The following is a 27,813-nucleotide window of genomic DNA, read 5'->3' as shown; positions in this document are numbered from 1 at the left end:
GGTAGAGTAGTTTCCGAGAAATCTTGACAACCGACTTTGAAACATAGTTTTAAGAAAAACCCCTGTAAAGGTTTGCGCGTTGCTTATACCTGCCCTCGAGCGTCCATTTTTTTGAAAGATTCTTTTGAAAGATTTTTGAACCCGCGAAACCCATGTAACCCCTTAAGAGTGATAAACAAATAAAATATCTGAAAATATAAATATCGATATATCGAAATATTACGTTACAAAAAATATCGATATAATAACATTTTGATATATTTAAAGCAACCCCACTATTATTATTTATGTATGTGTGAAATGTGTTTATCAATCAGTAGCATCCTACTAATAAATCTCAAATAAATGTTTTTCAAACGTTTCACAACGTCAAATAAAAAGATATTTTGATCCGGACGCAACGAAACGTCGAAATATTTTTGTACCCTTGTACTGATCAAAACCCAGTGAAACGACATTGCAACATATTGAAGGAAACGTATTCGATCCTATGTACACCCTGTATGTCAAAAGCGTGAATATAATTTCCAAATCAGGATTTCAGTTGATTGCGTTAAAGATTTTGATAGCTTAGCTTGAAGTTGCTGTATTCTCGTTTTTAGGGCGATATCGTTGGATTCAACGTATGTATGTACATTCGTAGATATTTCAAGTAGATTTTGAGCTGAAGGCTCCTAACGCGATTCGACGAGCATTTTTAAACCCTTGCAGAGGGTATTATAATTTTGGTCAAAAGTGTGCAACGCAGTGAAGGAGACATCTCCGACCCTATAAAGTGTATATATTCTTGATCAGGATCACCTCCTGAGTCGATATGACCATGTCCGTCTGTCCGTCTGTCTGTTTCTACGCAAACTAGTCTCTCAGTTTTAAAGCTATCGAGTTGAAACTTTGCACACATCCTTCTTTCCTTTGCAGGCAGTATATAAGTCGGAACGGCCGGGATCGGTCGACTATATCCTATAGCTGCCATATAACTGATTGATCGGAAATGCCATAACTTTGGTGTTTTTTAAGTTAGAGGGTTGGGACTTTCCACACATGTTATGTTTGACCAAAATATCTTATGTACAAAATTTCATAAGGATCGGCCGACTATATCCTATAGCTGTCATAGAACGATCGAAATTGCCATAACTTTGGTTTTAAGTTAGAAAGATGGGATTTGGTACAGATTCTATTTTGGGAAAAACAATCTGATCTGCCAATTTTCATAAGGACCGGCCGACTATATACGATCCGCTATATATCTAATAATATAATATGCGTGGCGCCACCTAGCGGACTGCGACTGAACTGCAAGGGTATATCAACTTCGGCTCCGCCCGAAGTTAGCTTTGCTTTCTTGTTTTAAAGCAGTTTTTTTCAGTTTTCTGATTGTACTTCGGGCGCAATCACGTCACCAAAATGTAAAGCTACCAGCTTTTTGATAGCGGCCACATTAAACAATTTTAAATTCCGGTTTGAATAGTTATTAATTCCGCTCAATAGTACAAAGTAGCGGCCCGTCAATATCAACTCCAAAATATGCAAGTAAAATTTAAGAGTTTGGAACAGAAGATCCTCCATTAATAATATTGAGTTGTTTTGTCGGATTGGGGCTAGAATATGAGGGTGAACTTAAACTCTTTCGTATTCTAAATAATCGTTATAAAGAATAAGGACGTTATATAGGACGTCCGGAAGGTACATTTTGTAAAATATTAGGGTTATATGTCAGCAAATGTTAGGGTGTATAAGTTGCTGTCGGCTTTCCTATAAGGGTCTTCAAAATTTTCGTTACGGCTGGTTGAAGTATATTATATTCCTTAAGTAGTTTAGAGTTCTGTGTTCTGAGACTGCTTCGGGTTTGTGAATTATGTTTAATGAGTTTTTATCATAGCTTGCAAATAACTGTTAACCGTTTTTTTGCTTACGCTCTGTTTGCGAGAGCAACCGATACAAAGCATGCCGTTTCGGTTCCTCTCTGAGCAGCAGGCTTTGATTTGTTATGTTTCGGTTTTCTGTTGAACGAATTACAATGAGCAAATCATGAAACTCTCATCTACCGAACATCGCTCAATGAGAGATTTGAGTGACACTCGCACAGAGAGACTCAGTAAAAGACCGTTTGACTGAAAAAGTCAGCGCAAAAAGTTTTTTCAATAATTTGTTTTCGTTTCGCTGCACAGTCTCACATGGTACATGAAATTTGACGAAAAAACTTATTAAAATTTTAAACGTGAATTTTCCAATTTCAAACTAATATATTGATTATTTTATTTAAAAAATGAATAGTTTCCTTTTAAATTCATTTTGAGTTAAGGTTAACAACTAAACTTTGCACCACTTTGTTGTCCATTTTGTTAAATATAAAAAATTGATGCACTTTTTTATTAAGTTCTCGTCCCATTTTCAATAAATTTGATGAATCACTGTTTACACGAGAGATTTACAAAGCAAATTGACAAGTTGAGCCCACTAAACTTCACATACACACATACATGCACAAAAGACTTTTTGAATCGTCGAACGCAAGCAAACGGTCCTAGAATGAGCAGACCAAACGAAAACAGAAAAAAGTGTGCTTTGACTGTGCGCGAGCAAAATTTGTATACGAGCAATTCAATCGGTTGCTCTCAGACTTTTTGCTCAAAGTCTCAGTGACAAACACTTATTTTAAGACCGCTCGAATTGGTTAACAGTTATTTGCAAGCTATGGTTTTTATACCCTTGCAGAGGGTATTATAATTTTGGTCAAAAGTGTGCAACGCAGTGAAGGAGACATCTCCGACCCTATAAAGTATATATATTCTTGATCAGAATCACCTCCTGAGTCGATATGAGCATGTCCGTCTGTCCGTCTGTCTGTCTGTCTGTCTGTTTCTACGCAAACTAGTCTCTCAGTTTTAAAGCTATCGAGTTGAAACTTTGCACACATCCTTCTTTCCTTGGAGGCAGTACATAAGTCGGAACGGCCGGGATCGGTCGACTATATCCTATAGCTGCCATATATCTGATTGATCGGAAATGCCATAACTTCGTTGTTTTTTAAGTTAGAAGGATGGGACCTTTTATGGATTATAATTTGGGCAAACGTATACGATCTGCCAAATTTCATAAGGATCGGTCGTCTATATCCTATAGCTGCCATATAACTGATTGATCGGTTGATTGAAATAATTCGATTTGCCAAATTTCATAAGGATCGGCCATTTATATACGATCCGCTATATATCTAATAATATAAGATGCGTGGCACCACCTAGCGGACTGCAACTCAACTGCAAGGGTATATAAACTTCGGCCCGAAGTTAGCTTTCCTTTCCTTGTTTAGCTTGATTTTGTTTGTAGGAGAAGGTTTCCATGGCGCAATTGCTTAGGAATAATCACTATACCTCCGCACGTTAGATCAATTACATTTTTAATATTGAAATGTGAGACTTCTGAAAACTGTTCGTGACATGTATTTCACCTCGTCAAGAGGTGTTTTTACTTGATATCGGTTGTTTCTTTTGTTTTATTTTTGTCTTAAAATATAATTTTTTTAATCATTTAAATGATCCCTTAAACATCACCCCTGGGTTTGCGCCCATAAATTTTTTATAGAAAGAATGAAAAACTGAAATGAAAAAAATGAATTTAAAGAAGAATATGTGAAATTTTCACACAATATAAATAGTCGGCTGTTTGAGACGTCATTTCCCTTGACTTCTGGGAAAAAAGGTTCTTTCGCGTTGATAGCACATTTCCTGACAGAATCATCCGAAATGAAAAGACTAAATATTTTCTTTTAGAAGAAATATTAATTAAATATTAATTAATTATTAATAATTAAATATAAATTATTAAATATTAAATTTAAATATTTTATTTTCTTCTGAACGAAGAAAAAAAAAAACAAGTGAAGATTGGATTTTTGGGACGCCTGTTTGCAAAAAAATTAAAATTTTAGTGAAATTTGTTGATAGTTGTAATCAACGACATATAAAATCCTTCGTTCAGGTTCTAGATAATCGTATCTCGAAGGCCTGTGCAAAATTTTATCATGATCGGTTTAGTAGTTTCTGAGAAATCTTGACAACCGACTTCGAAAACACAGTTTTGAGAAAAACGCGCTTAAAGTTTGCGCTCTGCCTATACCTGACCTCGAGCGTCCACCTTCGGAAGACTGTATCTCCGAAAGTTTTATTCTAATCGCCTTTAAAATTTGGGAGAATATTCTAACGATTCTGTATAAACCTAAAAATTCCAATAAAATATTTCATTCTTTATATAAAAAAAAAATTTTGAAAATAACCCCTCCTACCTAACCCCTTAAGTTAGAAAGTTAGGACTTTCCACACATGATAAATTTGACCAAAATATCTTATGTACAAAATTTCATATATAAAACGATCATATTGGCATAACTTTGTTGTTTTAAGTTAGAAAGATAGGACTTGGAACAGATTCCATTTTGGGATTCCATCCAATAATCCAAATTTTTGGCCAAAAAACTGAACGATCGGAAATTTGGTCGTTTTCTTATGTTTAAGTACAGAAATAAAACGTGTCCACCAATAAGGCTTATTTCATCTTGAATTTTTAAATTCTCTATCGAATACATCATTTTCGAAACTTTTCATTCTTCCCATTCGTAGGTTTGAAACTTAACTTTTCCGATCGTACATCCATCAGTGTTTATAAAAGGTTAATAATAACACAGGCAGACAATTTCAATTTTTTTTTTCCTCCACGCATAATTTTATCTGCTCCATAACCTTTAGGCCCCCCTGAACCAAAGTCCAGAAGAATCATAGGTTCTATCACCCACAGTTTCCGCGGTACACCTAAGAGATGAAATTGGTCAAATTTTACCATATATTGAATTATGTAGGCCGTGAAATGGCGATGACCATTGTTTCTAGTACATATCATTTTTGAAATATATGTGTACCTACGAAAATGAAAAAATGGAATCTAGCAGTTACCATATATTTGGAAAACAATGTGTATAAAAATAAGAGTATATTGCTTTCTTCTGACAAAAAATCTGTCATTTATGCCACATATTAATATTGTCTCATTAATACTGAATAAAACGAAACAAATTTCCTTAAAAGGTAATAAAAATTGTTGAAGTTATAACGCTTTTCCCAAAAAAAGTCAATAAAACCATGGGAGCACTATAAGAAGAAGAGCATATTCCTGTCTTATACACACAGGTACTCCGGAGCGCACGCAAGGTTGAGTTGACTTTTTTTGGGAAAAGCGTTATAACTTCACTAATTTTCATAATTTTTTGATGAAATTTGTCTCGTTTTATTCAGAATGAATGAGACAACATTGATATGTATCAAAAATGGCCGAATTTTTGTAAGTTGTACCGAAAAACTGGCATCAAAATCCGAAAAATACGAATAAAAGTCGAAAACTTCAGTTTCAGGTGTAAAAATGTTGTCCTTTTTGTTTAACACAATCGAAGATATATTTTTTTTCAAGAGCTACAACATTTAACTATTGAAAAACATCGAAAATTTTTAAATCGGTTGAAAAAAACGCGTCTAGGAATTTTTAAGCGCAAAGAAGTCCCGAAAAACGGTTTTTTAACCATAAATCAAGATTTTGAGGGTGTTAGAAATATTTCAAAAATGGTTTTGTGATATACTCGACCCAATGAACAATTCCTACTATGTCACTTCAAAAGTTCATTCACTTTTGTAACACTTTGTAATCAGTACAGTAATGAATATTATTACGAAAATTAAGGAGCTATGACCTGACACATGATGAAAGTCGATATTTTTCAATTCTAAATTTTGTGCTTTCAAATCTTCTATTTGTTTGGCCAGGTGAGCTATTTCTGCTGTATGATTCATAACAGGAGGCTTTATAGAGTCCCAAGCAATTCTCGGAATCTTGTTTATTTCTCCTATATAAGCCGAAGCTAATGCTTCTTGACTTTCCGTTTCAATAATATGCTGAGCAATTAGAATTTTATCATCGGTCCGAGCTGTACATTTTGAACTGATTCTTAATATGCCTGTCTCCGGCAAATCAATGATCTGGATTTTGGAGTGTCCACATTGGAGCCTCAACTTAGTGTTTGCTTCAACTTTAAATAACCAACTACTTCTTTTTTCTAGTTCCACCCAAAATGAGTTTGACGATAAGACTGGTTTGTAAAAGCAATTGGAAGGTCTATTAAGTTTAAGGGGTCCTAGCTGACAACTATTATCGTTGACATTGCTCCATGGCCAGCTGCCGTCACAAACTCTTTTGTTTGCTTGCCACTTCTGGCATCTAGCAATTGTAGACTCCGTCATTAGGTGGTATGAATCTATTTCAAAGTTGTACACTAAATATTCCGAGTCAATTTGAGCTAGAATAGTTTGATTATCTGCTCCAACTGGAATAGAAATAACCCTATATAGTTTAGACGCATGCCAACCAAACAGAGGTGTTTTCGCATTAATGATAAGTTTTTTGTCTACGAACAACCCTCTTGCGGTAAGTAAAGTGTGAACATCATTTAATTTTGTACCTCATCTTTTTCTGGAAGAATAAAATTTTCGGATAGGACGTCCTTAATTCTAGCTATTTTAGTATTAAGCTGACTTGGACGTAAAATATTGGTATTAGGCCGTCCATGGTTGATATCAATTAACAGGCTTATGATTGCTGCTTGAATTTTTTTCGCATTCATCGATCAACCTACTCAATTCCTAATAGACTCTTTGTATACGTAATTCGACTCTTGCAGTATTACAGTCATATTTTCTATTCTTTTGTTCATACTTGTGAAGTTTGCATTGACTTCTTTCCTAGTTTTCTTAAGAATATTGGTAGTAGAACCGACTAACGAAGATTGTTTGATTCTTAATTCTTTTAAATTTTCTTGGTTGTTCAACAAATTTTTCATATTTTCTTCCTTTTGAACTCGATTATCTTCATCCATTACTCCAAACAAAATATGGTATAAAGAACCTATAAATTCAAACGGCGGGCACCGTTTGCCTCGATTTATTATAAGTCATGAAGAATTTATTATTTTCCTCCAACTCTAAAATCTGTTTTAGTGATCTGGTTTAGTGATCTGTAAAATAAGGTAGCACTGATCCCCAAACCCATGAAGTTTTTCACAGACTAATCTCATTTTGATGATTATGCTTTTGCCCTTATGGATCATCTCGAAATATGCTTCCATATCGTAGAATATCACTAAATCTATGAGGATAAAACCACTTATATGTCTCTTATCGGATCTAAATATATGGACGAGGATTTGGAAATTTCTTTAAAACCATTTTAAATCTCTGATTGCCGATACTGCGTTCGTCAGCTGACAGCATAATGAAAGTCATCTAGATCATTTAGACCAGCTAAGAGGCATATTTTATTTAGTGGTCTGGTTGCCAAATTCTTTTGCACCCTATGCTTAACAACTCGGACCTTTTCGTCCTTTCCTTTATGGACTTCTATTTTAGTATATTTTTTAAATTGGTTTCACAAATTTCTGTCTCTAAGTCAATTGATTTACTTCCCCTGGATTTCGTGCACCCTGACACTGTCCATCCAAAGATAGTTTTTTGCCCAAGAAGCATACCCTTTTTGGTTATTTCCGGCAGTAAAATCTGTGGATATAAATCCGCACCGATTACAAGGTCAATTCGAGCAGTTTTATCGAAATTGAGATCCGCTAAATAGAATTCTTTCCAATCCGACTTATTTATATACATTTTATTTGTGAGAAGACTTTTTATTAGTTCATTAGTTAGGTTCAGTAGTGTGAAATTCTTTTGAATATTTACTATTACACTGTGCAACAGTGATTCTGAACTTTTAAAGTGACATGGTAGGAATTGTTTATCTGATCGAGTATAACACAAAACCGTGTATAAAATATTTGTAACACCCTCAAAATTTTGATTTATGGTTAAAAAAATGTTTTTCGGTACTTTTTTGCGCTTAAAAATTCCTGAACCCTGAATTCAAAATTGCCGGTATTAATCAATAGTTTAAGGTAGTAGCTTTTGAAAAAAAAATACATCTTCAATTTTTTTAAACAATAAGGACAACATTTTTACACAAGAAACTGAAATTTTCGCTTTTATTCGTGTTTTTCTGATTTTTCGGTACAACTTACAAAAATTCTGTCATTCATGCCACATATCACCATAAGCACTATAAGAATAAGAGCATATTCCTTTCTTATACACACGGAGCGTTTTCAAGGTTGAATTGACTTTTTTTTTGGGAAAAGCGTTATAACTTCAACAATTTTCATAATTTGTTGATAAAATTTGTCTCGTTTTATTCAGAAGTAATGAGACAACATTGATATGTGGCATGAATAACAGAATTTTGTAAGTTGTAACACGAATAAAAGGCGAAATTTTCAGTTTCTTGCGAACAAATTTTGTCCTTTTTGTTTAAATTATCGACGATTTATTTTTTTTTTTTCAAAAGCTACAACCTTAAACTGTTGAATAACACCGGACAATTTTATGTCGATTTAAAAAAACTCGGAATTTTTAATAGCAAAAAAGTCCCGAAAAACGGTTTTTTAACCATAAACCAAGATTTTGAAGGTGTTAATAATATTTCATAGACGATTTTGTGTTATACCAGTCATGTCACTTTAAAAGTAACCATAACTTTTGTTTTTTTTTTTTGTAGCACTGTGTTATTCTTGAGTGTCAACTTTAATTTGTAATATCAAACACAGGCACCTGTTGCTGATACTCCACTTATTTCAGTGTGCGCTTTTTTTTTTGGCAACTTAAGTTTCTGTGCCGCTTCTTCAGAAATTAGAGTGCTTTGTGACCCATTGTCAATCAATGCTCTGAGATTTCCGAATTCACCATCTTGACCTTTAATCTGAACATACGCCGTGGCCAACAACGCTGGTTCAGAGGTCATGCACGTATTCACATTCCCTTTTTTATATACTCTTGTTTACCCTTATATACCTTGTATTATAATTTTGGTCAAAAGTGTGCAACGCAGTGAAGGAGACATCTCGGACCCTATAAAGTATATATATTCTTGATCAGGATCACCTCCTGAGTCGATATGAGCACGTCCGTCTGTCTGTCGCTTTCTACGCAAACTAGTCTCTCAGTTTTAGAGCTATCGAGCTGAAACTTTGCACACATCCTTCTTTTTCTGGCAGGCAGTACAAAAGTCGGAACGACCGGGATCGGTCATATTCAGTCATATTTTTATTCCCTTGCAGAGGGTATTATAATTTTGGTCAAAAGTGTGCAACGCAGTGAAGGAGACATCTCCGACCCTATAAAGTATATATATTCTTGATCAGGATCACCTCCTGAGTCCATATAAGCATGTCCGTCTGACTGTTTCTACACAAACTAGTGTCTCAGTTTTAGAGCTATCAAGAAACTTTGCACACATCCTTCTTTTGTTTGCAGGCAGTATATAAGTCGGAACGGCCGGGATCGGTCAACTATATCCTATAGCTGCCATATAATTGAACGATCGGAATTGGCATAACTTTGGTGTATTTTAAGCTAGAAGGATGGGACTTTCTACGGATTCCATTTTGAGCAATTTTATTTGTTCTGCCGAATTTCATAAGGGTCGGCCGACTATATCCTATAGCCGCCATATGACTGAACGATCGGAAACGGTACATCCTTAACTGCAAGGGTATATCGACTTCGGCTCCGCCCGAAGTTAGCTTTCCTTTCTTGTTTCTATTATTTTCATACTATGAAAATAATGAGCCAATATTGCCTGAGGTAAGCAATAAATGGGAAACCACATTTCGTTCTTTCCCTTTGGGGAAAGCTTAAATCCATTCTTGAATTCACTAGCTCCTTAAATAGTTCATAAAAATGGTTTCAGTCTTTGGAGTTTCCAACGAAATTGCGGACCTCAATATTTGTAAGGGTAGGTAGTTCGTCCATTTTAGGGCTACCTCCCTATAGTTTTTCTAATCTACTTACTTCAATTTTATTATTTATTAGCTTAAAGTGTATCTCAACATAGTCTTTGAGCTCAATTATTTTGGACTTATATTTGTTATTAAGCCAATATTTATCAAATCGGATATTGTTTCTACTCTGATGAGAAACGTTTTTAATTGTTTAATTCTTATCGGAAAGGTTTCAGCTTTCCTTTCCAGAATATATGTTTTCTCGAGGTGATTTTTACTGGCCAATACTTTTTTTAATTTTGTCCTTGGCGGACTTAAATTTTGATAGCATGCTGTCGAAATGATTTTTTGTAAAATTTTCGTGTTCCTCAGCCCCAAGTTGATCCAATTGATTGTGATTTATACAGGCTCTTAGCTTAATATTTTTAATGATTCCCTATCCTCTTTTAAATAGGCGTCGACATTTTCAAAATTTGTTTTTTTTTTTAATTTTTTTAAATTAAAATAAATTTTAGTTATAAAACTAAAAAGAAAAAAAAACATGCCGATGTTTTTTTTGTCACTGCTGCTTTGGCTGCTGTGGCTACTGATGTTGTTGTCGCTGCGGATGTTGCTTCTGCTTGTGACTGCTGCTTTGGCTGCTATTGCTCCTGACGTTGTTTTTTGTTTTTTATCTTTTTTGATGTTTTTGTTTTAATTTTTGTTGATGTTTTTCGTTTTAAACATAAACAAAAATGTTTTTTTGGGTTCTATTTTATACCCTTGCAGAGGGTATTATAATTTTGGTCAAAAGTGTGCAACGCAGTGAAGGAGACATCTCCGACCCTATAAAGTATATATATTCTTGATCAGGATCACCTCCTGAGTCGATATGGGCATGTCGGTCTGTTTGTCGGTTTCTACGCAAACTAGTCTCTCGGTTTAGAGCTATCGAGTTGAAACTTTGCACACATCCTTCTTTTCCTTGCAGGTAGTTTATAAGTCGGAACGGCCAGGATTGGTCGACTATATCCTATAGCTGCCATATACCTGATTGATCGGCTATGCCATAACTTTGGTGCTTTTTACGTTTCCACACATGGGATATTTGGCCAAAATATCTTATCTGAAAAATTTCTTTAGGATCGGCCGACTATATCCGGTAGCCGCCAAACTGAACGTTCGGAAATGGCACAACCTTAACTGCAAGGGTATATCAACTTCGGCTCCGCCCGAAATTAGCTTTCCTTTCTTGTTTTAAATTTCTTTTGTCCCCAATATTTATTTGTTAACTTTTCCCATGTAGGGAAGTAATTAATAGGGAATGTAATTAGTTTTACTTATATTTATACATTTTTTTAAATTTTTCTTCAGCCACTCATAGGTGCCAGTTTTTTAAACCTGAGTCTCTTACCACGGGGGGGAAAACGTCAGGGTGTCTCGAATGACCAAATGTTAAGAGGAGCCCCTTATAATAAGGTGTTACTCCAATGAGTTTCAATTGAAAACTGTTTTTTTTTCATACCCTTCTCTTACAATAAAGATACATGAAAATCTTAAATCTATTTAAAACTACTTATCAACGGACTGTACGCTGACATGCTATGTGACCCTTTCTTAAGTGCTTCAAGTGCACCACATAAGTATTTGTTTAGGATGGAGGGGATTGCTTATAACCATACTGTTAATCACGTATTCCCTTTGGTCCGATCCCTTGAAATCCTATCTTTGGAATTTTTATCGTGTTCAATGCTTGTAAAAGCTATGTTCAGTGAAATGGAAAACATCATTGAAAATGCTTTTGCGCGACAATGCAGATTTTAGTAGCACTTACCTTTCTGCTTATACATACAATAGTTCTAATTGTATTCTTCGAGGTATGTTTTCTAGCTTGTCCCAATCTAAAATTTTCTAGATAAGTCTACTATTGGTCTATCTCCCTGATATTATATGGCACCTCGGGATACTGTTATACTAAATTCCTTATCCTTATGCGAATTATTCATCAAAACTCATATATCGGATATAGTGCACCGATCCTTATGAGAATTTTATTATAAAATAGATTCCTTATTAGAGGTGCAGAAAACATCGATGGAAACATCGATACCTCGATGTTTTGGAGAAATGAAAAACATCGATGTTTATTTTTGAACATCGATGTATCGGTACCTTGTCACTTTTAAATTGTCACTTTTAAAGTCAAATTTGAAAAGTTTAAAGTTTTTAAAGTTTGGTGGTTTAGGTGGAGGCGCTGTGCGTTTTATAAAGATGGATAAGTTTTTAAATCGTAAGTACTTGAAAGTACCCTACCTTGTCGCTAGTTATACCGATTATTTGCGAAATGCAAATAATCATGACAAAACACAAGTTTTGTCATTCAAAAATAGCTTTAAAAGCCCAGAAGCCATTCTAGCCTTTGACTCTTTGAGTGGTCGTTTTAAAGAGCGTTTTGGGCATTATGAAACACGCACGGTTCCAAGGATTGCCACAATAATAGACCCGCGCTTTAAAAAACAAGGTTTTATGACGACAAACCATGCAGAGCAAGCATGTCTCAAGGCAGACATTGTCGATCAACTAATGTTCATAAACAAAAATTATGAAAACTTTAAGAAATAATATTAGATATTAATTAATTAATATTAATAAGTTTGATCTTATGAAGTTGTTTTTTGTTTGATAAATTCTAAATTTTTTTTTCGTTTTTTATTTTTAGTAAAAATTGAATTGTGAGTTTTAATTTATATTAAACAATAATTTATATTAAATATAGAGGTTTTATGAAAAAACATCGAAAAACATCGATGTGTCCAAACATCGATGTTTCTGCACCTCTATTCCTTATAAATTGTAAGGAATCGTAATCCGTTCAACAGAAAACCGAAACAAAACAAAACAAAGCCTGCTGCTCAGAGAGAAACCGAAACGGCATGCTTTGTTTCGCTCATACATTGCATTGCATTGCATTTCAAGTCGATAACTTTTCAACAGCGAGATAAGTTTGCGTAGAAAGTTATCTACTAGAAACCGACAGACAGAGAATATATATATGTCATAGATTGTTTTGAATATTCAAATTATAACAATTATTTGTTGGTACACGCTTGTTTTATATCTCATTTCTTCTCCTTTCTTTCGTGCGAGGCGGATACGCAATTCCGCCAACGTAGTCTGGGCGTGAGCGTGAATGAGACAGGTGTGTTCGTCAAAACTCACCACACTGAGTGTGAGTGAGACACACTGTGCGTGTATATTGGAAGGTGAAAGTGAATTGAAAAGGGAAATAACAGGCGTTTGGGAGTCAGAATGGGTGGGAGTGGGAGACACCAGACAGAGCCAGCATTCGGGTGACAACGTATCAGCACCACAAGGAAAAAGATTCAGGGCTATGACTCACGTGTCGCAACTGTGTCAAACTCGGATACAAGAAGGCGAAATGTTGCTTTAATATAGGGACAACTCAGCGTCAGCAGCCCCGTAATAGATCTGGATATACTGGAGAAAAAGATCGATCATCCGTTATCTGGTACAAATCGGGAAAAGCTGGACATCTACGGTCTGCCCGGATCGTCAAGAGCGTCCGCCAATTAAAAGCAACATCATTAAAGATGTGAACATATGCACCGTACTTGAGCCCTTAGGAATGTTGCTGCAGTTTGGTGAGTCGTTCCAATTTTACTTAGACTCCGGAGCCGAATGAATCTCTGAGATTATCAGGGACTAAAAGAAACAACGTAGTCACATTAAGGGATAAAGGTGGTAAATCCGTTTGTAGCACTTTAAAGACAATAAATTACAGTTGTTTTGATTTGTGAGCGTTCATTCGTAATCTTATTCCACTTAGTTCTATATAATCATATGAAATACGACGTTTTGATTGGTCGCGAAATTTTGAGTCAGGGCATCGGCGTGACAATTACATCAAGCGCGCTTACTTTGTTTAATCGAAAGTCTATATTACCTGCCCTAGTGTCCGAATGTACTCCTGACCTGGCTGATGTTGATACCGATTTGCATGGACCAGATAAAGATAAACTGCTATCAATATTACATAAACTCTCAAATTCGTCCATGAGTGGTATCTCAAAGACCCGCCCGACAGCTAGAAATTCGCTTGAATGATCAAAACAAGATGGTTCAGAGGCGCCCTTATTGTTTGAGTGTGGAGAAAGAAGAAAGGGTTAGACATTCTATTCCAGAGCAGTTAGATGCGAACATTATAAGACCCAGTTCCTCTCCTTCCGTGAGTCCGATGTTTCTTGTCCTGAAGAAAAATGGTACAGACCGTCTTTGTGTTGATTATCGGGAGCTTAATGCCAATACTGTTTCCGATAAGTACCCGTTGCCACTTGTATCTGACAAAATAGCTAGTCTGAGTGGGGCTAGGTTTTTTACATGTATTGATATGGACAGTGGCTTCCATACAGATGCGAGTGCTGATGCATATGGCGCAATTTTATTGCATAAAATCGAACACAAGCCACGATTTATCAAATACTTAAGTAAACGGACCTCGCCAGCGAAATCGCATTACCATTCGTACGAACTGAAAACATTTTCAGTTTACAATTCTATCAAGCATTTTCGCCATTACCTACATGGTCGACACTTCGTCGTGTTTACTGATTGTAATTCGCTCAAAGCCCCTCGCAGAACTAACTCGGAGAGTCCATAAGTGGTGCATGCGATCTTTCGAGTTTGATATTCAGCCAGGTGAAAGAATGGCTCACGTAGATTTTCTGTCCCAAAATCGCATATCAAAAGATTTCACCAAGTCAAAAGATACTGTGGAGGAACAAATAAATTTGACAGAGACCATTGACAATTGGTTGTTAGCTGAGCAGCAACGCGACGAGGGTCTTTCTGCGTAACGATGATCTTTCTGAGAATAAAGCATTAAAAGCGCTAATATCATTGTTCGGCGTAGCTTCTCGTCTAATCGCAGATCAAGGACGTAGTTTTTCCAGTGCGGCATTCCGTAATTTCAGCTCTGTTCAAAAAATAGATTTACATTTGATCGCCACGGGAGCTAGTCGGGGAAATGGCCAAGTGGAGCGAGTTATGGGCACACTAAAATCTATGCTAACGGCGGTTGAGACAGGATAGGGGTCATGGCAGTAGGCTCTTTGTGAGATTAAATGGCTCTTAATTGTACGCGTATAGAGTGACTAAGGTTAGCCCTTTAGAAATGCTTATTGACAAAGAAGCAAGGCCATTTGGTCTCGTACCTGTAGTCAAAAAAGAGAATGTTGTTGATATTGACCAAGTTAGAGAAATGATGAAGTAAAACATGGAAAAGAATGCCCATTACGATGAGGCTAGATTCCATAAAGCTAAGGCTACTATTGTAAGACACGAGGTGACTACGTAGAACGTAAAACTATACCTTAATTTTAGAGGACAACGGTCCTCTTAGTTAAGAACGCTTAATGACCAAACTATTAAAAGAAGATAGATTTTAGGTGTTAAATAATAATAGGACATATAAGTATTCTCACGAAGACGTATGCCTGAGAAGGGGGTTACCAAAGAGTTGGATAATGAGTGTGATGATGAAGAAGCCGCGGAGCTGAATGATGAAGGTGGTGATGAAGATGCCACAGATCAAGCCTGTAAGGGCTGTGATTTTGAGTAAGATTGATCAAGCCGGTGAGGGCTGTGATTTTGAATAAGAATGATCAAACCGATGAGGGCTGTGATTTTGAATAAGAATGAAATTTTGGAAATGATCGGTGAATTGTTATTTGGCCGGCTTATGAACCCAACTGCGAGCTATTCATGATGGCTGGTTTGCCTGGATATAAGCTATGGGCTAAATTAACTTATCTTCTGACTGGCCAGTTTATCTTGCGGATGACTGTGCGCGCGTTGTTGGCATGGTTTTTGTAAACTAATGAAGGATATGATCGCCATATGAAAGAAAAAGCTAAATAATTGAAATTGTTTGAATTTAAGTTGGTGGTAATCCGGATCTCATGACAAAAGTTTTATGAAGAAAATACATAAAAAGAATAAGAGAAACTTTGAAATAATTTTTTTCGATTCTGATTTAATAGAAACAAAAAATGTGAAACCGCACATTTATGTTTTATGAAACAAGGTTGAACTTTATTTTGTATAAAAAAAAAGAAAATAGATTTTGTAAACCTTTATTTCGTACACTCACGAGGACGTGACTAAGATCAGGATAGGTCAAGAAGGCCGTGTCGCAGATTGTTTTGAATATTCAAATTTTAATGATTATTTGTTGGTACACGCTTGTTTTATTTCTTGTTGCTTCTCCGTTCTTTCGTGCGAGGCGGATACACAATTCCGCCAACGTAGTCTGGGCACGATTGTGAGTGTGACAGTGTTCGTCATACCTCACCACACTGTGCATGTGTATTGGAAGGTGAAGTAAAATTGAAAACGGAACTGGCATGAGTTTGGGAGTCTGATTGGTAGAGAAATTTGGGAAATCATGCCACGCGCCAGAAAACGTTTCGCCGAAATTCCATTGATGACTTTGATACTGGATCTTCGTCATATACTTCATAGGATCGGAGATGTCTCCTTCATTGCGTTGCACATTTTTGAACCAAAACTATAATACCCTCTGCAAAAAGCTCTTGACGAGGTTAAATATCGGTGAATTGCATGTTCCGAATAAAAATATTTTTTAATGCGTAATTTTGTATACCAATATTGCATTTTTTATCGGTTTTTAGAAAAGATAACTTTTTATACCCTTGCAGAGGGTATTATAATTTTGGTCAAAAGTGTGCAACGCAGTGAAGGAGACATCTCCGACCCTATAAAGTATATATATTCTTGATCAGGATCACCTCCTGAGTCGATATAAGCATGTCCGTCTGTCCGTCGGTCCGTCTGTCTGTTTCTACGCAAACTAGTCTCTCAGTTTTAAAGCTATCGAGTTGAAACTTTGCACACACCCTTCTTTCCTTTGCAGGCAGTATATAAGTCGAAACGGCCGGGATCGGTCGACTATATCCTATAGCTGCCATATAACTGATTGATCGGAAATGCCATAACTTTGGTGTTTTTTAAGTTGGAGGGTTGAGACTTTCCACACATGTTATATTTGACCGAAATATCTTGTGTACAAAATTTCATAAGGATCGGCCGACTATATCTTATAGCTGTCATAGAACGATCGAAATTGGCATAACTTTGTTGTTTTTTAAGTTAGAAAGATGGGATTTGGTACAGATTCTATTTTGGGAAAAACAATCTGATTTGTCGAATTTCATAAGGATCGGCCAACTATATCCTATAGCTGTCATATAACTGATTGATCGGAAATGCTATAACTTCGTTGTTTTTCAAGTTAGAAGGATGGGAGTTTCAATGGATTCCTCTTTTGGCAAAATAATTCGATATGCCAAATTTCATAAGGATCGGCCGACTATATACGATCCGCTATATATCTAATAATATAAGATGCGTGGCGCCACCTAGCGGACTGCAACTCAACTGCAAGGGTATATAAACTTCGGCTCCGCCCGAAGTTAGCTTTCCTTTTTTGTTTTTATTTATTTATTGAATTTAACAATTAACTGTTATTTATAAAATTTTTAAAATTAATTATAATTAAGAGTTGGGCAAATTATTCTAATAGAAAAACAATCAATTTAGATTTTATTACATCTAGGGATAATTCCGGGGAAAATAAATGTGACAATAGGTTATAATTTTTACAGATAACGCGAAATGGATCATGATTCGCAAAATTAAATCTGCAATTTGGTAACTAAAGGGGTCGGAAGGACCTGGTTGACCTGTTTGAAACAGAAAAAAGTATCTTTTCCAGTAAAAGTTTCGAGTCAACTTGACCGAGAATAATTTTATGAAGGAGCATGGCCCCAGCACAAGTGCGACGATAGCCGACAACGATATGGTGGAAGAAGACCATCTAAGTCCCAGTTTAAATAATTTAAGGAGGCAGGATGGTTTTAGAGGCAGAAAAATAGCAGATTTTTGCGATTTTTTTTTAATTTCTGAGTGAATACAATTATTCAATTTTTTTACACGATACACGGCTATATTTGGAGAGTATCTAGGACTTTTTTGTTAAGAAATAATTATTATTTTTCCTATGACGGGCAGTCGGCCGGAGTCGCTTCCAAAAATTGGTCTCTTGCGGTGCGTAAAGTCTGGCCTTACAGTGTTATCGGAAATGAAAAAATTGAATTGATTTACTTAAAATATTAGTTTCTTGTGCGGATGAACGAAACCATTTTGAAAAATATGCGATTTTGAATTTTTGGCGCAGTTGTAAAGTCGGAGATACCATTTTTACATAAAAATCCGCCCATTATTGCCCGTAAAAATGGTAAAAAAATATTAAAAAAAAAAAAGCGTTCGTTCATCCGCAAGTATTTATTGTGTTAAAGATGTGTGCAAAATTTTATTTAAATCCGAGCATTACTTTTTGAGTTACGTTACGCACCGACTTGAAAAATTTGTTTTGAGAAAAATGCGTCTAAAGTTTTAAAAGCAATGGGAAGTATATGGAGAGAAAGAAACTAGAAAATCTGTATCTCAGCGAGCTTTAGTCCGATCGATATGAAACTTTCACAGGATATTCCTGAGATAATGCTCTATTATATAAACAATTTTTGAAAAAAAAAATTTTTTGAAGTCTCAAACCATCCTGCCCCCTTAAGGCAAATAAAAGAAACTGCTTTTGCACTGATTCAATACTTCTTTGATTAACCCTATACTGCGGACTTCAAACGCATGAACAGTATTCTAGGATCGGTCGAACCAAAGAGATATACAATGATTTAGTGGTGAAGGGATCATCAAACTCTTTTGAACAGCGCTTGATAAAAGCAAGTACTCCTCTGGCTTTATTAACTGTTACAGAAATATGTTCATTAAATGACAGCTTGTGATCGAAAAGAACTCCAAGATCATTCATTAAGAAAACACGATCTAAAAAGAAATTTCCAAGTGAGTACGAGATGACATGAGGCATGCTACGAATTTACGTCATAACCTTGCACTTTGAGCAGTTTAGTGAGAGAATACTTCATCAAGGTCAAATTGCAGATGTCTATGAAGGAAGTGGTCAGAGAAAGAAAAACAGAGCTTGACATCATCAGCATACATAAGTGTAGTAGCACAGCTCACGACACTAGGTAAGTCGTTAACAAAGTGGATAAACAGACGAGGTCCCAAGAGACTGCCTTGTGGAACGCCAGATGTAACTTTTATAACATGAGATGTGATGTTCTTGAACAAAACCCGCTGCGTACAATTCGATAGGAATGAAGTCATCCACTGTATGATATTAGGAGGAAAACCCATAAGATAAAGTTTCGGGAGAAGGAGTCGATGATTAACAGAATCGAAAGCTTTGCTAAAATCGGTGTAAACTACATCGGTTTGCATTCGTTTTAGATAACCCTTGTGGACGATTGAAGTGAATTCTAGCAGATTGGTTGTTGTAAAACGATGCTTGACAAAACCATGCTGGGTGAATCGCAGAAAGATTAGCAATACCGCGGTAGTTATCTATAAGTATTTTAGAACCTTTCTTATGAAGTGGAATAATAAAAGATTCATTCCATCTCTTAGGAAGGCATGAAAGGTCCAAAGATAAATTGAATAGGATGGTAAGAGGGTAGCATAGGATATCGGAGCAGTGCCTGAGAATACAGCTCGGGACATTATCAGGACCTGCAGAAAATTAGATATCCAAGGTTGAAAGAGCATTAGAAACATCGAGATGATTAAATTTAGACAAGTAAATATTGTTTATATACGGTATTTTATAAGGGTATGTAGAATTTAAATTATAAGAATCGGACGAATAATTTGATTGAAAAAATGAAGCAAAGAGATTAGCAATACCTTGTTCTGAAGAATCAGAAATATTTTTATAAGTTAGGGAAGGAGGAAAAAGACTGGATTTACGTTTCATATTGACAAACGAATAGAAGGAGCTCGGATCATTTCGGAAGATTGCCTTACAATTCACGATGTAACGCTTATAAAGATGATTATTAAGAATAATAAACTGGTTGCGAATGTAAAGAAAGTTTGTCTGATGAAACAAAGATCCAGACTTAAGGAACATTTTGTAAGCTCTAGATTTCCTGTTCTTAAGACGAGATAGGTGTTTATTAAACCATGGCGGTTTAGTTGATGAAGACGATGAAACTACAGGAACAAATTTGTCCAAGGCATCGTGGATTACATCATAAAAAGAATCAGTAGCAGCATCAATAGAGATATAAGATGAAAGATATTCCCAGCCAATCCAGCTAAATGATTGCGAAGAGCATTATAATCCGTTTTTCGGAAACATTTAGTACGATACTGAGTCTTATAGTTAGCATGTATATTAGGGACATCAATTAATACCAAAACCAATAGTGTAGGATGGTGTACGTCCTCAGGAAGCGATAGTGGTGAAGACCGATTTACAGTCACAGAGGATATCCTATTACAGAAAATAAGGTCTAGAGATCTGCTAAGTGTGTCAAGAATGGGGTTTATTCGGAAAAGAGCAAATTCAATTAATGCATCAATAAAGTCGTTATGAAAACTGGCATCTTCACACGGGATCCAGGAGATTTGGGGAAGGTTGAAATCACCCATAATTAGGACAAAATCAGAGTCATTGACTAATGATAAAACAAACTTATTAGCAGACCGGTGGTGAAAATATACAGTATCCTCAACCAATGACGGTATATAGAAACAGGTCATAAAAATATGAGTCGGGCCAACAGCTATTTTTACAGCGATAAACTCGATTCCAAACTGATTCGGGAAAGAGATTAGTTCAGCTGAGTATTTATTATTAACAGCAATGAGGACACCACCACCGAAATATGGCCTATCCATTCGAAACGCAGTGTACTTTGGAACAAAAATTTAATAATCAGAGACAGAGGAATTAAGCCAGTTTTCAGTAAATGCAATAACATCAAAATCAAAAGAAGCACTCTTAGTAAAAAATTGGCTCAATTTACCCAGAATACTTCGAACGTGTGGGTAGCAGCAAGAAAATACGTTATTACTCAGTTTTTTGGAGCTTAATCGGCATTTAGAAGATCTTTGGCAAAAAATTCATGAATAATACTGTGCTCAGGCCAGGCTGACGGATCAAGTGCTTTTTCAAAGTAGGATTCAGGAATTACAATTTTAAAAGAGGATATGCTACGCTTAAGTTTAAAATTATACTTAAAGACCGCTAATTCATTAGGAGCTACCTTAAGATGGTTTAAGAGGTGACTCCTGACATCATCCACAATGGCATCCGGCATGAGGCGGGATACAAATATAGCTTTACGAGGTGCAACAGCTTTAAACGAAAGCCCAGAGAATCTTAACTCAGGCGCCACACCAGTGAAAGGCCTAGGAGACGGTGCCACAGGAACCTGCATGTTTTCCAACGATGGAGGATCCAAGATAATAGGTGGACCAAGACTCCTTGACGATTCCATTGGCTGATTTGGTGAATGGATCACTTCCACAGGAACAACAGTAGGCGATGAAGTATTAGGCGTTAAAAATGTATCCGAAGGAATCGCATGAGAAGCAGGAGCGCCCAATATATTGACCAACATCGGGTCTCAAGTGTAAGGAATTGCTCATTAAGTGCAGGAAATTGCTTACGGACATCTAGAAAGCCGTTTCTCGTCTGCTTCATGAAGGTCCGCATCTTAGACTCGATCTCCCTACAGGCAATACAAGACCATGTCAGACCAACAGACCAAGATCGCTTATCCGTCCATTGCGCCCACCACCGGCACATTTAATATGTGAGCAGTTTTTGTAAAGCCAGCAGGACAGATACGAGTCACCAGTGATGGATCCTCCAAACTCGCATTTCTTAGCAGTGCAAATTAGACTCATTATTGACTGAGATTTGTCCACTGTAGTGAGAGCGAGAAGAGTTCAATTAGAAACTCTGTGGTAGAGAGGCAAGTTCGGATCAGGCACGTCGAAGAGAAGACGTAACAAAAGAGATACGCCGTGACGAATAACCGCTTCAGAGTAACAATGATGTAACTGGATTACTCGACCGGAGAATAGAACTCAGGAAGGGAATATATATTCATATATATATGAATAATCGAAGAGCGCGGCAGAAATAATATTGAAGAATAATATTGTTTTTAAGAAGTGTATGGTTCAATGAACTATGTAAGTCAAATATGCACCGACAATGACACGCGAAAAGAGGAAACTCGTATCAAATATATAGGTAATCAGATGAGAGCAATCGCACGTCGTGATACGGCAAAGTCAGACTAAAGACTTTTGACTTTTTGAAATTTTATAATCTATAAACATAACCATACATCTGTATTTTCGGATTGGTTTCTTCATTTTATTTAAAAAAGTTAACCTCGTCCTGGCAGCAGATGCATAAAGCCAGCAAGGATAAACACCAAGAACTCCATGAACACTTTTTCCTTACAATGTATATATTTTGCTTTAAAGAAAGTGGACTAGATAATTACAAGGACAAAAAGGATCCGAAGTAAAAAGGATTTTTTGAATGTAGTTCCCCCTGGAGGCGCCGTCTATATGTCTGCTATCTTTATCTGTTGCCCAATGCGATTTTCATTGATTGAAGCTATTTAATTTTAAGTGGCAGTATTTTTGGGTAGTCGGTACGAAAATGAGCGTCGAAGAAACAGCCAACATTAAAATTTATTTTGTAATGGGTAAAACTTTTACCGAAACGTTTCAATTGATGAAACAAGATTATGGCTATGATTGCCATAATCATAGCAGAGTGTAACGTTTTCAAAGTGGTCGTGAGGACATAAATGATTATGAACATGTGAGCCAATCAAACACCGAACATTTCATCAAAACTGTGCGTGAATTCATAAAAAATCAGCCGAAATCATCATTGAAATTGATCGAAGGGGAATTGAACATCTCCATAAAATAGATTTATTGAATTTTGACCGAACATTTTGGCTTACGAAAGGTGTGTGCACGGTTTGTTTCGCACGAGTTCCGCACAAATCTGACGACTAAAAATTGCTTAGAATCCAATATTCAAAGGATATAATTAAAAAAGTCGAAAAGGACAAAAACTTATTTTAAAATGTTGTGACTGATGGCGAAACGTACACCACGTACCAATACCCGAAACGAAACGCCAGAGTGCTCAATGGAAGGTACTGGACCAGCCGAATCTCAAAAAATAGTATGGATAAGTCAAAAGGGAAGACAATGATGATTTTTTTTATTCTAAGGAAATTGATCCACCCAGCTAAACCGTTAATGCAGTATTCTACCTTGGAGTTAGGTTAGGAGTTGGATTTGCCCATGTAAGAAAAGCGTTAGCAGACGTAGAGGCCATTCAAAAATACCGGACAACGAGCTAAAGCACTTGTTGGTGCAAAAAAAAAGATGCGGGCTTAAGCTCCCGAGGTGGTCACCCCTCGCTTTATAGAATCACACCTGGTCATAACGGTCAGGAATCGATAAGGCATACACCAGACCGATCCGACGCTATTGCTCCGACACCAGGATACCAGTCGTGTCCGGGAATAAACCAACCCGACTCAATTTATCCTGGGCTTCAGTTCTCCCGAGGATCCTTGATCCTTTCCCCACTTGCTCCATTTATTCTTGCGTTATGACTCGCGTACAACCGCCGGACTTACCCACAGGGGGTCCTTGAGCCACGGATCACAGATCCTTGCGCACTCGCTCTAAATCCCGCGCTTGAGACTGTCGGACTCGTGGGTCCTTCAGCGTATACTCCTAATTCCTCCAAGGTTCCTCCACATCGCTCCAGTGGCCCTCCTTAAATAGCGCCTAAATCTCGCTTCCTGCCGTTAATCACTCATGCCTCTGTTCTCGCCGTTAATGCTTTCCCGAACTCCTGTCGCATTTCCATTGGGTGGATCCTTTTCTTACCCCCTTGGGCCACCGATTTATATTGTTACTACGCAGGGCACCGGACTTCACCCAGACACCCCCGCGCTCCACCTTTGGCCGTTCCAAACGCATTTCTTCCCTTCCGCATTTCCTAAACACAGTCAGGCTATGCACGTGGGCCGCTACGTTCCCCGCTGTCCCCAGCTCTTTTCTACACCTCCCGAGCACAGCCGCGCTGGCCCGCCTGGAACTGATACGTTCCACGTCGACTCCTCTTTCTCCTTCTTCCGTGCGCGCAGTCGTGCTGGCTTGCCCCAAACTTAAATATAAGAAAACTCCAACTAAAAGTAAAATCGTTGAAGTAAAAATTTAAAGAACAATATGTCTGTTAAAAAGGTATTTCTTTTTAATTAAGTTCGGGGTTTCTACTATTTAGATGTTTGGTTTCATAGAAATTTGGTTTCTTTTTAATTTAAAATTTTTTTAAATTTATTTTTAACGTTTAAATTTTTTTTTTGTTTGATTTTAGAAAAAATGTTTCGCACCTTTTAGTGAAGATCATCCGAATTTTTTGCAGAATTTAAAGAAAGAAAATAATGCAATCAATTAGACAAACTTATAGACATACAACCCGATTTTTGATTTGGGAAATGTTAAAAAATCGTATATCTTTCTGTGATTGGTGCGTATCGCTGAGCACTTTCGACCTAACAACCACCATTGTAAAGAAACTATTGTTATAAAACTAAACATTTTATTAATAAAAATATAAACCGATATTTTTTTCTTTGCAGACTTTGGAACCACCAACCAAATTAACTTTGTGAATGACAAGGATATATAAGCATTTTTTTTGATTATCTTGCTTTTATTCTTGTTATTTCAATTACATAATTCTCCAAAGCATGTCTATATCCATCCTATGAATGAAAGGAAAAAAACGAATCTTTCAAAAAATAAAAAATATCCCATTTATATGCCAATTTCGTTAAAATGAATAGTGCTCAATGCAAAGGCCAATCTTGTGATGCACTCTTGCACAAAAAAAATTCGACTTTTAAACTACCGACAGTTAAAACTGAAGAAAACTTCTGCGTTGAAAATTTATTACCCCACCATCAGGAATATGAGACAACAAAATTAAAACAGAAAGAATTGATTTGTAACTTTATCAGCAGTAAACCTCTTGACGATTCTTCGCAAAATGATGATTACGTGACCACAGAAGAAGTTCTGAATCAGTCTAAGTTTGTGAAAACATATATACAAAATCCGGACGCTTATTTTACTTATGATCCTTCTGTATTAGCTCGGCTTAGGCTTGAAGATTTGAAGAAAATTCCTGATAGGTATCTTAAATGGAAACCGATTTGCAAGAAATCTTTTGAACAGCATCATCAGATAGACCCCTTTTTCTATAAAAATATTTATACATTCAAAAATGCAACAACATTTTTACCTTCAAATTACCAAGCCAATTTTAAAATAAGTAACGGTACAAAACCTAACTCCTCCAACATTGCATATTTAAATCCTGCTGAAGTAATACAAAATGCTCGTAAGTTTGACGAAAGAGTTAAACAACTTCAGATTAAATCTGACGATGACTTTGATGATATTAATGGCTCATTAAACGACTCTTGCGACGATCTGGACATTTGTCGCGAGTTTTATTTACAGATTCAGCCAAAAAATATAAAAATGCATTCGAATTCTGCACCATTATCAACGCCCATTCCAACTTTATCCAAGAATATGAGTTCCTTCAAATGTCAATCCTTCCTCGAAGGCAAAAGCGGGTCACTGAGCCCCAAAGGAGACTTAATACCCTGTTCTGTTAAAAGCGATACGAATAAAAGAAAATATGAAAAACCCAATTGGCCGGTTTTGATGCAACCTCTAGTGGCTGAGGTGGATTTACATGTTCCTAAAAACATTCAACTTATTGCCTCTTCTTTTGTCGCATCTACTCTAATGCGGGATAATCACCAATGGCAGCAACTAAGGGCTATTAAAGAGGTCACTGACCGACAACTTTATGAAAGGCTATTAGCTCAAAGGTACTAGCTCCAGTGGGTGGTCTATATATATATATAAGATATTAATTGTGAATATATGTGCATATTACATCTCCCTCCTTTTGAAAAATAACGTAGTTTAATGGAGTTATTTTCTAACATAGATTGTACAAAATTTAATAAATGATATTAACAATAAGATAAAAATAAAAAAAAATTTTTTGTGTAGTTTTGTTGGGGTTATATTAGGTATGCTTATTTTTCTTTTTTTTTTATTTGGTCATTTTGTTTTTTTTTGTATGTATGTATTTATGTATTTATTTATGTATGGATTTATTTATGTATGGCCATACGTGATATATTTATGAAATTTTGATTGATTATGAAATAAAAAGTTTTAATCTATCTTTACGTACTATTTGTTTTTTTTTTATTATCTGATATAGTTATATTATCCCTATCTCCTATTTGTTCTACCTTATAAGGGCCTGTATGTTTAAAATCTAGCTTATGTCCAGTTTCATTTTTTAATAAGACCTTATCTCCTATTTTCAACTCAAAATCTAAACTAGTTTTGTCGTAAATAATTTTTTGTTTTATTTTATGAGATTCTAGCATTAGTCTGGCTCTCTTAAATGCCTGTTCTAATCTGAATTTTGATTCCTTAGCATAATCTTCTATATTATAAAGAGGTTTTATGTTTTCTATGCTATTAAAATGCTTTGGTAAATTTGAAGTTTTACCAAAAACTAGCTCGTATAGACAATAGTCATGAGCCATAGAGGGGGTCGTATTAAAACAATAGACGAAGTATTGTAGCCATACATCCAAATACGTTTTGTCAACTGAGATGTATGAACGAATGTACTCATTAAGTGTTCTGTGGCTTCGCTCCACGGTACCTACAGTTTGATTTTTACATAGACCTTCAATAATTGAAATTTTATATTGCGTTCCCATGTCTGCAATGAACGTCTTCATTGGACCGTACTTTAGAATAAAATCTTCAAATACAGCTTTTGCTACTGTATTTGCACTTTTATTTGGTATTGGTATCGCTACCAGGTATTTAGTTAAATCGCATATGAGTGTTACTGCGTACTCGTTTCCATTGTTTGATTTTTGTAGTGGACCAACCGTATCCACAATTACTCTATCGAAAGATCTTTGTGGAGTTTCATTTATAGTTAATGGGGTCTTAGTGTGTTTAGTTGTTTAAGACTTTTGGCATTTAGTACATTTCTTTATGTACTCTTTTATGTCTTTGGCCAAGGTTTTAGTAATGCCTGTGTGACCACCTTGTATTGGATCATCGTGAAATGAAGACAATATAGCTTCTTTTTCTTTATTATTTTTTATTACGGTCACCGGGTTGAGTAGCGCTACTCTTAATGATTTCAATATATGTAACGAATTGCGAGGTGGCATCTCTGGAAATATCGGATGAGAGGAAGGGGTTGCACGCGGTGTCCGGCCAGATCTCGTCGGCTATTGGGCGGGTTCTGGAACACCCCCTTCTCTTTCCTCTATGCTGCCTCGGGAATCATAAATTATGTCGATAATGTTGCGTGCGTGACCTCACGAACCGCGTAGGTCAAATTCCGGCTCCTGTGAATAGTTCATATCAGGATCCTTCGGGGATCCCCAAGAATGTGCATGGCCTAGGCTAGCGGCAGGGCGATGGCAAATCAAACGCGGCGAATTATGTTTTCTTACTCCATTATAAACCATTTCCATTTTATTCCTTAACAAAAGACCTTAAAATTCTAGATAACATCCTTATCCTAGCTTCCTAAATATCCTAATACTTCAATATATGTTCCTTCTGGCTATGCTTAATAATATCTTATCGCTAAAGACTTGTGAACTTAAATGTGTATTCGATTTGATAGGGTTTTGTGGACTCGCGTTCGATTTCATGACACAGGATTTTAATTGCTAAGAGAGCTTTAATTAAAAGAGAGAGAGAGTGGCTGACTGTCTAACTGGAGAAGCCTCTTGGGCTGGAACTCGGAAAACGAGGAAAAATATTGATCGGAGAATTCCGTATCACTTCAGCTGGCTAGGCATAGATCGAAGATTACTCAC

At 36.3% G+C, this 27,813-nt stretch overlaps 1 protein-coding gene across 7 annotated transcripts; it reads left to right on the top strand.

Annotated features, from left to right (window-relative positions):
- The first annotated feature begins 231 nt into the window (after window positions 1-231).
- On the top strand, window positions 232-26,025 carry LOC26515462. Of its 7 annotated transcripts, none has more exons than XR_006507693.1 (3): window positions 245-501; window positions 24,237-24,429; window positions 24,502-25,565. XR_006507693.1 is itself a non-coding variant. In XM_044717290.1 (3 exons), exon 3 carries the CDS (start codon window positions 24,701-24,703, stop codon window positions 25,772-25,774), a length of 1,074 nt encoding a protein of 357 aa, XP_044573225.1. In that variant the 5' UTR covers window positions 258-501; window positions 24,237-24,389; window positions 24,502-24,700; the 3' UTR covers window positions 25,775-26,025. The 7 variants fall into 7 exon arrangements, 2 of the variants coding, with proteins under 2 accessions (XP_044573225.1, XP_032311983.1); XM_044717290.1 differs by having other exon boundaries at window positions 258-501; window positions 24,237-24,389; window positions 24,502-26,025; XR_006507690.1 differs by lacking the exon at window positions 24,237-24,429 and having other exon boundaries at window positions 232-501.
- Window positions 26,026-27,813: the final 1,788 nt, after the last annotated feature.

Source organism: Drosophila ananassae, chromosome XR (genome assembly GCF_017639315.1).
Source record: "Drosophila ananassae strain 14024-0371.13 chromosome XR, ASM1763931v2, whole genome shotgun sequence".
Classification (NCBI taxonomy): Eukaryota; Metazoa; Arthropoda; class Insecta; order Diptera; family Drosophilidae; genus Drosophila; species Drosophila ananassae.
Note: the sequence above shows the minus strand (reverse complement) of the source record. Positions and strands in the feature narration are given on the sequence as shown.

What these genes read in the sequence shown, in the direction of transcription:
- LOC26515462 (XM_044717290.1), top strand. Translation starts at nt 24,701, where the DNA reads ATGAATAGTGCTCAATGCAAAGGCCAATCTTGTGATGCACTCTTGCAC.